Source organism: Callorhinchus milii, unplaced genomic scaffold (assembly GCF_018977255.1).
Source record: "Callorhinchus milii isolate IMCB2004 unplaced genomic scaffold, IMCB_Cmil_1.0 Scaffold2, whole genome shotgun sequence".
Lineage (NCBI taxonomy): Eukaryota > Metazoa > Chordata > Chondrichthyes > Chimaeriformes > Callorhinchidae > Callorhinchus > Callorhinchus milii.
Window position 1 is genome coordinate 123,285,164 of NW_024704743.1, and position 13,077 is coordinate 123,298,240.

General features: G+C 55.5%; 1 protein-coding gene across 1 annotated transcript; it reads right to left on the reverse strand.

The window, feature by feature from the left end:
* Window positions 1–5,380: 5,380 nt before the first annotated feature.
* On the reverse strand, window positions 5,381–9,889 carry LOC103172866 (tripartite motif-containing protein 14; the record flags this gene model as incomplete). The annotated part of the gene is given in 5 exon segments (XM_007885568.2): window positions 5,381–6,020; window positions 7,101–7,237; window positions 8,106–8,128; window positions 9,434–9,673; window positions 9,794–9,889. Coding segments are annotated over 5 exon segments (1,047 nt in total). The 3' UTR covers window positions 5,381–5,421.
* Window positions 9,890–13,077: the final 3,188 nt, after the last annotated feature.

A 13,077-nucleotide genomic window follows, 5' to 3' on the forward strand; every position in this document is an offset into this window, starting at 1 on the left:
TGTGTGTGTCTGTGTGTGTGTTGTCTGTCTGTGTGTGTGTCTGTCTGTGTGTGTGTCGTCTGTGTGTGTGTCTGTCTGTGTGTGTGTGTCTGTGTGTGTGTCTGTCTGTCTGTGTGTGTGTCTGTCTGTGTGTGTGTGTCTGGGACTCCACTTGAAGGGCGTTATATAAATGCAAGTTGTTGTTGTGAGACTTCCTCCTCACATGAAAGGCACTACACAAACCTAGTGGTGTTGTTGTTGTCGTTGTTGTCGTTGTTGTTGTGTGTGTGTGTCGGCCTTGTTTCTCAATGGGCGTCTGTGTGTGACTGTCGCTCTGTCTGTCTACCAGTCTGTCAGTTCTCTCTCTCTCTCTCTCTCTCTGTTATTCCGCATGAATTTGTCTGAAAATCCGGGAGAGTGTTCCGGGGTTTTGGGGTGAAGTGGCTGAAAGCGCGACCTCCGACGGTGGGGCGGAGGCCGGGGCCAGTCGAGCGCAGGCCCCCGGGCGGGTGGGTTGGGGGAGTGAGGAGGTCGGAGTGGGAGGGAGGTTGCCGCGGAGTGAAGGGATTTGAACACGAGCGCGAGGAACCTGGGAGTCGGTCGGATCGGAGATGGGGAGCCAGCGCAGCCCTGGGCCAGAACCGGTGAGACGTGGGTGCGGAGTTTGGTCCGGGTCCGTGTGGGGGCGGCAGAGTTTTGAATGAGCTGAATAGCGGAGCTGGGGAGACCAGCGAGGGGGGGGGGGGGGTGGGTTTGAGTAATATTGTGCATTACACTACTGAGTCATTACATTAGTTTGACAGCAGGAGAGGGCTGTGTAACAATTACAAGGCTGCGGATTAATCATTCCATTGATATCACATGGAAGGGAAATACTTTGCACGAGTTAGTGTCAGTGTGGTGTCTGCGAACAACAGCCCCAGGCTGGAGGGGGGTGGGGGGGGGGGCGGGGGGCAGATCTGACAAGCATTGCCTGCGACTGCGGTTTGCACTCGGAGAAAGATTGAGAGAGAGAGAGAGAGAGATTGGGAGGAGAGACTGAAAAAGAGACTGAAAAAGAGAGTGAGCGAGAGAGAGACTGAGAGAGATCGACAGAGAGTGAGAGAGAGATAGACAGGCAGAGAGAGACAGAGACTGAGAGACTGCCCGACCTACTTTGCGCCCCCCCCTTCCCCCCCTCTGGCCTCTCCCATACACTGCCCCCGCCTCCCCCCCCCCACCCCCCGGCTGGCCACTTTCCCACACTGGTCCGTCCCCCCACATTGGCCCCCAGCCGGGCCTTGCTGCTGCCCCACACTGCGCCCCCTCCCACGCTTGACCTCTCCCCCACACTGCTCCCCCTCAGCACCGCTCCCCCTGCCCGGCCGCTCCCCCTTGCCCGGCCGCTCCCACATTCCCCCTCCCGCCTGGCTGCTCCCCACATTCCACCGCCGCCTCCCCACATTGCCCCCACTCCCGCCTGGCTGCTCCCCCACATTGCCCCCCCTCCCGCCTGGCTGTCCCCCACATTGCCCCCCTCCCGCCTGGCTGCTCCCCACATTGCCCCCCCTCCCGCCTGGCCCTCCCCACATTGCCCCCTCCCGCCTGGCCGCTCCCCCACATTGCCCCCGTCCTCCTGGCCGCTACCCCACATTGCCCCCCCCCCCCCCGCTGGCCGCTCCCCCACATTGCCCCCCCCCCCCCCGCCTGGCCGCTCCCCCACATTGCCACAGCAACAACAACATCAACAACACAATGACATGTATAGAGCGCCTTTCACGTCAGGAGGACGTCACAAGGAGTTGGAAAATTACAGGCATGACCTGGTTAATCACACGCCTCGTCACGTTCTGTGACTCAAGTGTCAACTGCCATCACTCAACACAGCAGCTGCCGGGTTAAACACATGCCCGACACGTGCCTGACAGTCACCCGCGGAACCAAAAGCAACAGCCTCTCGCCGGGGCCGGGCACACGGGGAGACCAATTACAATGGTTAAGAGCATCCAAACCAGTGTGCGAGTCCCATACCCCGTGTCTCCAATGGAATGTGATCTCTCTCCCTGGAGGGACACAGCCTGTTTACCTCGTTCCAGTTCCAGAGAGTATTAGGCGCAGGTTGGCGAGAGCCAAGGCTTTGGGTAACTGCTGGAGTGTAACCGGCTAAACCCACACCGCTCGGCCATTGATATCACTGTCCGGCAGCTTTCCCGCTGCGTGTCCAGCGAGGACCCCCTCCCCGTTAGTGAGGGCTTTGGCTGTGGGGTTAACAGGAGCTGAGGGGGAGGATTCCCGGCCCCCAGTGACTGGTCGGCCCTTCCAGGTCCTGCTGATGAGCCGGGACGGGCTGTGCCCTGGAATACCGCGGCCCCTCCTGGCTCAGGAACCGGACTAGAGACCAGGCTGACAAACGAACAAGAGTAAAGGGCTCTGTATAAACATAAGTAGTTGTTGTAAGGACAACTTAATTCCAGTGTAACCCCAGCCGCCTCTCACAGTGTATTGTGCCCAGTGGCAGGCCGTGAGGGAGGGAGCGAGCGACGGAGAGAGACAGAGGTCAGATCCGCAGGAGGTTGTGTTACATGGGGAACAAGGGCTCTGTTCACAGACAGAGTGAACGAGTGAGGACACAACCTGTTGCATATGTTCATATGGTCATTCAATCCATGAATGGAACCGCGTTGTGATGACAGGTCATCTGTCTGCGCACACTGCCAAGAGGCAAATCAGTTTATAATCTGGGTTAATCCCACATCTCTCGTTTCAGATGTGATGTGGGTGTGTGTGAGAGGGAGAGGCTCATCAGCCTCTGTGTGCAAATGGATCAGGTGTCTGGCAGTAAATATATATTTATCTCTTGTGTGTGTAACATAATAATAATCCTTGCATTTGGAGTCCTGTAGCTCAGTGGTTAGAGCACTCGCTTTGCAAGCGAGAGACCTGAGTTCAATTCCAGGCAGAGGGCGAAACCTTGGGCAAGTTTCCTTACTCCACACAGAGCCTAATAATAATCCTCCAAAAAAACAATAATAAATTGGTCATTTTCAATCCACGACTGTTTGTGGGACATTGCTGTGCGCAATTGGCTGCCGCGTTCGTCCACAAATATACAGTCAATTCACTTGACAGTATATTCTGTGAAGCGCTTTGGGACGTCCTCCCGACGGGAAAAGCGCTATATCAAATGCAAAGATTATTATTATTATTGATACATGCCTCTGTTTACTTAGCTGTAAGTAGGAACCTGGTTGTTAGTCGTTTGGTGGATCGCTTTTCCAGCGGTAATAATTCCTTCAAAATAATAATAATAGGGCCACTCAATCCACGACTGTTTGCGGGGCTCTGTTGCGCACAATTGACTGCCGTGGTTTGCCCACAAAATACACAGTCAATTCACTTTACAGTATATTTTGTGAAGCGCTTTGAGACGTTTCGAAGACGTGACAAGGCTCTGTATCAATATATATAATAATTTTCCTTGCGCACAGCAGTGTCCCACAAACAGTCATGGATTGAATGACCAATTTTATCGCTGTGTGTACATGTGTGGAAGGATCAGCTGTCTGCAGTTATATAATAATAATAATAATAATCCTTGCATTTGATATAGCGCTTTTCACGTCTTCTCGACGTCTCAAAGCGCTTCACAGAATAGACTGTAAAGTGAATTGACTGTATATTTGTGGGCGAAACGCGGCAGCCAATTGCGCACAGCAGTGACCCACAAACAGTCGTGGAATGAAGTGACCAATTTATTATTGCTTTTTTTTCTTGAGGGATTATTATTAGGCTCTGTGTGGAGTAAGGAAACTTGCCCAAGGTTTCGCCCTCTGCCTGGAATTGAACTCAGGTCTCTCGCTTGCAAAGCGAGTGCTCAAACCACTGAGCTCCAGGACTCCACTCTATATAATAATAATAATAATAATAATAATCCTTGCATTTGATATAGCGCTTTTCACGTCGGGAGGACGTCCCAAAGCGCTTCACAGAACACACTGTAAAGTGAATTGACTATATTTGTGGGCGAACGCGGCAGCCAATTGCGCACAGCAATGTCCCACAAACAGTCGTAGATTGAAAATGACCAATTTATTATTGTTTTTGGTTTTGGAGGGATTTTGGAGGGATTATGTATATATACAGTATATACATATATATATGTGTGCTACAGCTGAATGTCGGCAAGAAACCATATTCTTTGGCTCCCATCAACATCTTCTCTCCTGTGAGTCTGAACTCCTCAACGTCTCCGGTCTCTCCCTCAGATTCTCCAAACCTGTGTGCAATTTTGGGGTTAGGTTCGATCCCCAGCTTTCCTTTCTACTCCACATCCATTCCCTGACCAGGATCGCTTTTTCTCACCTCCGCCACATTGCCCGCCTTAATCTGTAACCCACAACCAACGCAGCTGAAATCTTTCTCCAGACCTTCGGCACTGCCCAACTGGACTATTCCAATGCCCTCCTCAATGATCTCCTCAGCTCCACAATATACAAAATCCAATTCATTCAAAACTCCGCCATCTGGATAGTCACTCGCAAAAACTCCATACCCCCATCACACCAGTCCTTTCCAGGCTCCACTGGCTCCCAATCACCAAACGGATCAATTAAGGAACATAACCACATAAATGCTGAACGATAAAAGACTAAGGTCCCTCCAGTTCGCCTGCCAATTTCCTGGCGATCACATACTCGTATGTCCTGAACTCCTTATGTACTGAATCCCAGAATGTTATTAATCTGTGTTTGAAGGAATCAACATTTCCTGCTTCAAGTGGGACACACACACACCCCTCACAAGGGTGAGGGCTGTTTGTGGCTATGGTGTGTGTGTTTTGGGGGATGAGGGGTGTGTGACTGTAATGTAGGGGTATTTTCAGGGATGAGGGGTAGTGGGGGGGATGAGCCCCCTGTAGCCCTAATCCACCCCAAAGGAACACCACTGACCCCCCCACTGTCAGTTGCCAGGTCCCACAGGGAAAACCTTCCTTTCAAAGTTGTTTTGAAGCTCACACAGAGACACGCAACACATGGATTAAAATCATGGTTCTTTATTTAAATATATTATCTATTAAGACTCGATGTTTGTGAGTACACACCAGCTCACACTCGGAAAATAATCTCTGTACATTTATCCTTGTGAGAAGTGTGGGCAGACACTCAGAGTGTGATACACTGACCACATTGTCTCATCTTCAGAACTCCATCCCACAGTCCCTCCGCCTCACCCCTCCCTCGCCTCCTTCAAGGCACGTCTCAAGACCCTCCTCTTTCTGAGGGTAATAATCCCTTCAATAAAATAAAATATAAAAAATAATAATTGAGTCACTCAATCCGTGACTGTTTGTGGGACGCTGCTGTGCGCAATTGGCTGCTGCATTTCGCCCACAAAATATAGAGTGGCTACAGTATATTCTGTGAAGCGCTTTGAGACAAAATGCAAGGATTATTATTATTACTATCACTCTTCCCCAATGGCACAGTCTTCGCTCTCTCTCTCCAAGGACAGATGACAGAGGATGATGGGCTCGTGGTTCCTGACATGGCGGCTAGAGGCCGGGCTGAAGGCGGGAAAGAGCGGTGCCCGGAAGTGGGCCTTGAAGGAGTGGATGTGGGAGGCCCTGTCCACATTGTAGAAGGACAGACGTCCCTCCTCGCAGTGCAGGAACACCCCCAGCCTCTCAAAGCCATGGTCCTTGTGGTTGAGATCCAGAGAGATGGAGTCGGAGGCATGGAGAGCATGGTACTCCCGGTCCAGTCTCCTGAGCACCCAGGAATGCTTGTTCTTGCCCAGCACCGTCTCCTTGCCTTTGCCCTTGCGAGCCATGCTGGCGTAGGCCACCCCCACACTCCAGCTCCCGGTCCTACTGACCCTCACCTCCCAGTAGTGCTTCCCCGAGGAGAAGCTCTCGCGAGCCAGCACATTGTAGCTGACTTCGAAGCGCTGGTTCTTGTTGGGGAGGTTGAGAGGTGTAGGTATGTAGTGCACACTGCACTGGTCACTCAGCACACACAGGCACGGGTGGCAAGTCTCCACGTCAAAGCTCAGGTTCCGGGAATCTGTCCCAGGGTAAAGCAGAAGGTCAGTCTGCAGCCCACTGCGCTCCACCCAACCCAACCCAACCCAACCCAACCCAGCATACCACAGCCCACTCCATACACAGCCCAGCCCAGTACACTTCACACACAGCCCAGTACACTCCACACACAGCCCAGCCCAGTACACTCCATACACAGCCCAGCCCAGTACACTCCATACACAGCCCAGTACACTCCACACACAGCCCAGTACACTCCACACACAGCCCAGCCCAGTACACTCCACACACAGCCCAGTACACTCCACACACAGCCCAGCCCAGTACACTCCACACACAGCCCAGTACACTCCACACACAGCCCAGTACACTCCACACACAGCCCAGCCCAGTACACTCCACACACAGCCCAGTACACTCCACACACAGCCCAGTACACTCCACACACAGCCCAGCCCAGTACACTCCACACACAGCCCAGTACACTCCACACACAGCCCAGTACACTCCACACACAGCCCAGCACACTCCATACACAGCCCAGTACACTCCACACACAGCCCAGCTCACTCCACACACAGCCCAGCTCACTCCACTCCACACACAGCCCAACTCACTCCACTCCACACACAGCCCCACTCACCCCACTCCACACACAGCCCAACTCAATCCACTCCACACACAGCCCCACTCACCCCACTCCACACACAGCCCAACTCACTCCACTCCACACACAGCCCCACTCACCCCACTCCACACACAGCCCAACTCAATCCACTCCACACACAGCCCCACTCACCCCACTCCACACACAGCCCAGCTCACCCCACTCCACACACAGCCCAGCTCACTCCACACACAGCCCAGCTCACTCCATACACAGCCCAACTCACTCCACACACAGCCCAGCTCACTCCACACACAGCCCAACTCACTCCACGCACAGCCCAACTCACTCCACTCCATCCCAGCTGAGCCCAACAGTATATTCTGTGAGGCGTTTTAAGATGTCTTGAAGATGTGATAAGGCGCTATATCAAATGCAAAGATTATTATTATTATAAATCTCTGTGATACCCTGACCGGGGCCTCAGACACTCACATTGCCACATGCGGGGCAGGATTCTGCTCACAGACCGCCGCAGCTCGTCCACAGAACGCTCCAGCGAAGCCAGCCTCCCGCTCTCAAGCCAACATTGCTTCCCTATGTTCTGCTCAAGATCCTCAAACATCTCCAAACTAGAGACACAAAGAGAAAGTGGGATAAGGAGCGAGTGAGGAGCAATGGTCTAACACACGGACACGGGGACAGAGTCAGACATGTCCAACATCGGGGGAAACACCAGAATGATATGTTTCCTGGATTTATACACCAGAAAACTGACCACCGGAGTTACATTATACCACAGGGAATGGGATTAGAGTGCAGAACTCCAATAGAGAGCGAGCACCAGCACAAACATGATGGGGAGAGATCAGGGAATGGGATAAGAGTAGAGAGCTCCAGTGGGGAGCGAGCACCAGAACAGAGATAGAATCAGAAGGAGGCCATTCGGCCCATCGTGTCTGTGACGGCTCTTTGAAAAGAACTACCCAAATCAATCCCACTCCCCCGCGCTCTCCCCATAGCCCTGCAAACTTGTCCTCCCCAGATAATTATGTACTTCTCTCTTAAAAGTTATTATTGAATCAGCTTCCACCGGCCTTTCAGGCAATGCATTCCAGATCCAAACAACTCGCTGTGTGAAACAATTTCTCCTCTGTTTCTTTTAACAACTATTTTAAATCGGTGCCCTCGGGTTACCGACCCACCCGCCAGTGGAAATAGTTTCTCCTTTTTCACCCTATCAAATCCCCTCATCATTTTGAAAACTTCTATTAAGTCTCCTCTTAACTTTCTCTGCTCCGAGGAGAATAATCCCGGCTTCTCCGGCCTCTCCTGATAACTGACTCACACTGCTGGGCTCTCTGCTCATCCCCACGTGATGAGGAGAGAGCGGGGAATGGGATGAGAGTAGAGAGCTCCAGCGAGGGAGTGAGCCCCGGCACAGACACGATGGGGAGAGAGCAGGGGTTGGGAGGGGGAGAGTTAAGGAAAGATTCTCACCGTGTTCTCCAACTGACAATCTCCTGTAATCGAGGAAAGAAAAAATTATCAACCTCAGCGCACACCAACCCCAGTAATACACACACCAACCCCAGTAATACACACACCAACCCCAGTAACACACACACACACCAACCCCAGTAACACACACACACACCAACCCCAGTAACACACACACACACCAACCCCAGTAATACACACACCAACCCCAGTAACACACACACACACCAACCCCAGTAATACACACACCAACCCCAGTAACACACACACACACCAACCCCAGTAACACACACACACACCAACCCCAGTAATACACACACCAACCCCAGTAACACCCAGTAACACACACACCAACCCCAGTAACACACACACACACCAACCCCAGTAACACACACACCAACCCCAGTAACACACACACACACCAACCCCAGTAACACACACACACACCAACCCCAGTAACACACACACCAACCCCAGTAACACACACACCAACCCCAGTAACACACACACCAACCCCAGTAACACACACACCAACCCCAGTAACACACACACACACCAACCCCAGTAACACACACACACACCAACCCCAGTAACACACACACCAACCCCAGTAACACACACACCAACCCCAGTAACACACACACCAACCCCAGTAACACACACACACACCAACCCCAGTAACACACACACACAAACCTCGGTAACACACACTGCCCCCTAACTGAGTGAGTGTGGGCTGGATACACGTGAGCTGGGGAGCAGGGGTTGCTGGGCGAGTGTGCGAGAGTGAGCGTGTCTCATGATGTCCCGTGTCTCAGTGCTGTTACCCCTGTGAGTGGGAGGCACTTTCACACCCTACTTTTCCTGATGTGGGTGCCATGTGAATGGCTGCGCGGGTGCTGTGCAGGGGGCTGCGCGGGTACTGTGCGGGGGGCTGCGCGGGTGCTGTGCGGGGGGGCTGCGCGGGTGCTGTGCGGGGGGCTGCGCGAGTGCTGTGCGGGGGGCTGCGCGGGTGCTGTGCGGGGGGCTGCTCGGGTGCTGCGTGGATACTATGTGAATGGCTGCATGGGTGCTGTGGGGGGGTTGCGTGGGTGCAATGTGAATGGCTGCGTGGGTGTTGTGCAGGGGACTGTGCAGGGGACTGTGCGGGTGCCATGCGGGGGGCTGCGCGGGTGCTATGTGGGGGGCTGCGCGGGTACTGTGTGGGGGGCTGCGCGGGTGCTGTGTGGGGGGCTGCGCTGGGGGCTGCGCGGGGGCTGTATGGTGGGCTGTGCGTGGGGCTGCGCAGGGTGGGGGGGTGGGGGGCTGTGCGGGTGAGTGAGACAGACCTGCAGTCTCCTGATGTCCCGTGTCTCAGTGCTGTTACCCAGACGCTCCACACCGTTGAAGATGGCGGTGATGCTGTCGCTGTAGGCCACGCTGTCCACCTGCTGCCCTCGGAGCAGACGCTCCATCCTCACCCGCTCGGCCTCGATCAGCCCCTCCGTCCTCCTCATGTCCTCCTCCAGCAGCTTCCACACCACACGGTATTTCTCCCCCACAGACTGACGTGTTCTCCTGATAATCTCCTGTAATCACAGGGGCAGTCAGTCTGGGGGTGGGGCTCAGGGGGGCCGGAGTGGGGGGAAGGGGCTCCGTGGGTCAAAGAAGGTGGGGATCCGGGGTGGGGGGGGGTTGGGGGTCAGTACCTCCATGTCCTGTAGGCTCAGTGGGAAACTCTCCAGATTTTGTCTCATCCTTTCATGACCTTTCAGCAGCTGCTGCACTTTGTTTTTGATCTGGAACTGAATCAACCGCAGCGCGCTCAGCAGAACACGCCTGGGCTTTAAGGGAGTGGAGGTGGCTGAGATACCAAGGTGATTTGTGTGAGTAGGAGAAGGTTTGGGAAGAGAGGGGAGCGAGGGAGTGGAGGAGAGAGCTGTGGGGAAGGGTGACCAAGGAGAATAGGTCATTGAGGGAGGACGTCCACAGGGGAAGGAGTTCAGATGACTCCAAGGCAGCTGAGAGGGATGGGAGGGGGGAGGTCAAGGGGTGTGATGGAAGATGTAGCCGGGCGGTGTGGCCTCTGTCAGGGGACAGTTGGTGGCGGAAAGTGGGGGGCGAGATGGGGGGGGGGTGGGTGCGGGGAGATTGGTAGGGAGGGTAGGGATGTGGATCAGGGAGAGGTTGGCCCCTGTGGTCGGAGACTGGTGAGCCTTGCAGTGAGCGTAGGGAATAGGGCAGTCAGAGTGGCTGCTGGCGACTCCCACGGTGGTTAACAAACAGTTAATGTGACATGGGCATCAACCAACAACACATGACATTACACGGCACCTGTCACATCAGGAGGACATCCCGAGGCACTGGATAGTCAGAGGTTTTGACCTGAGCTGGTGGTTGGGGTCAGGAGGGATGGAGGGTGGCAGGGTGACTGCTGTCAAAGATGAGGGTCTTGAGACCGGCCTTGAAGTGGGTGAGGCAAAGGGACTGGGATGGAGGTCCAAAGGGTGGGGGCAGAGAGGCTGAAAGGCCGACCACTGATGGTGGGACGGGCGGGGGGGGGGGGCGGACGTGGAGCAGGCCAGAGCCTGCGGAGCGGAGGGAGCGGACAGGTTGATGTGGCAGTGATGGCGTTTCACTTGCTGATAGTTTTGGGTGGGGACCAGGGATTGGGTGTGAGGGACAGACATTCCGGGGATCAGCGGTCTGACCGAATCTGCTCACTCGCCATTAGCAGAAACGCAACAACGAGGAGGTTGTGGGTGTGGGAGACTGCGGGTTGCAGGCAGCTCTCTCTCCCTCACACATACCTCCCAGCCCAGACCAGCCCGCGGGCCGAGCACTCACACAGCAGCCGGCGCTGGGAGCCGGTGGCCGGTCTGAGCGCCTCCCCAGCCCCGGGCAGCACTGCCTGACCTCACAGCAGCTCTCAGTGCGTCACAGACTGGACCCAAACTGTCAGTGACCTCGCTGCTCCCAAATATCCTTACTCTCCCTCCCCACACAGTCACCCTTACCCTCCCTCCCCTCTCCCTCCTGGTGCCTGTGCTGGTGCTCAGTCGCCCGCTGGAGCTCTCCCCTCCAGTGAGGAGTCCTGTAGCTCAGTGGTTAGAGCCCTCACCTCGCAAGCGAGAGACCTGGGTTTGATTCCCGGGCAACGTGCAATGTTGGGCGAGTTTCCTTACTCCTCAGGCCTCCTGTTTGCCCGGCAGCGAGCGGGAGCTCGGATGCTAAAACGCTCCGGGACCGATCCCTGCGCGAAGAGTGCTGTGTGAATGCGCGTTGTCGTTGTCGTAGTCAACCGACGGATCCGCTCTCTGGGGCTAATAATCCCTCCAGATAATAAAAACGATCCACGAGTGTTTTGTGGCGGACGCTGCTGTGCGCGATTGGCCGCTGCGTTTCGCCCACAAAATCCACAGTCACTACGCTTTACAGTGTTATTGCGGGAAGAGGTTTGTGACGTCTCGACGATGTGCTGAGGCGCTGTATGAAAGGCCAGGATTATTATGATTATTAATCCCGCTCCCTGCTCTCTCTCCGGCCCTGGGTGTTGGCTCACTCCCTGCGGTACAAAGCCCCCGGAGCCGGAGACGGTTTAAACACTTTCGGGGTAAATAAAGAGCCACTTTTTGTGTGAAGATTTTACTTGGAACCTTCAGGGGAGAGACTCGCCCCGCCCAACCCGCCCAATAATCCCCCACAACCCGCCCAATATTCCCCCACAACCCGCATAACCCGCCCGATACTCCCCCACAACCCGCCCAACCAGCCCAAACCGCGCCTAGCCCGCACAACCCGCCCAACCCGCCCGATACTCCCCCACAACCCGCCCAACCCGCCGCTATAAAGCCTGAGTCTCCCTCCGCTCTCACTCACACCGACTCCGGCGGTTCTGAAATCAGCTCCGAATCGGGTGTCGCTATGAATGAGAGCGGCCAAACCGGCGGCACCGCGAGCACCGACAGCACCGGGAACACCGACAGCACCGGGAACACCGACAGCACCGACAGCACCGGGAGCACCGACAGCACCGGGAACACCGACAGCACCGGGAGCTCCGGGAGCCTGGACAGCATTGGCGGGGACACCGGGAGCGGGGACACCGGGAGCAGCTTCAGGAGCAGCGCGAGCGGCTCGGGCAGCACCGGCACCGGGAGCGGGGACACCGGGAGCGGCACCGGGAGCGGCACCGGGCGGCGGTCCGGGGCGGGAGTGCTGTGTGTGCGGCACTGTGAGCCGCTGATTCTGTTCTGCACCGAGTGTGAGGACTGTGTGTGTCCGCACTGTCTGGTCAGCGCCGAACACCGCACTCACTCCCTCTGCCCCATCCCCGAGGCGTGTGAGCAACAGCGGGTAAGGTCACTACTGCTCACTACTGCTCACTACTGCCCACCACACCAGGTCACTACTGCTCACTACTGCCCACCACACCAGGTCACTACCTGTCACTACTGCCCCACCACACCAGGTCACTACTGCTCACTACTGCCCACCACACCAGGTCACTACTGCTCACTACTTGCCACACCACACCAGGTCACTACACCAGGTCACTACTGCCCACCACACCAGGTCACTACTGCTCACTACTGCCCACCACACCAGGTCACTACTGCTCACTACTGCTCACTACTGCCCACCACACCAGGTCACTACTGCTCACTACTGCCCACCACACCAGGTCACTACTGCTCACCACTGCTCACTACTGCCCACCACACCAGGTCACTACTGCTCACTACTGCCCACCACACCAGGTCACTACTGCTCACTACTGCCCACCACACCAGGTCACTACTGCTCACTACTGCCCACCACACCAGGTCACTACTGCTCACTACTGCACAGGTCACTACTACTCGCCCACCACACCAGGTCACTACTGCTCACTACTGCCCACCACACCAGGTCACCACTGCTCACTACTGCCCACCACACCAGGTCACTACTGCTCACTACTGCCCACCACACCAGGTCACTACTGCTGCAC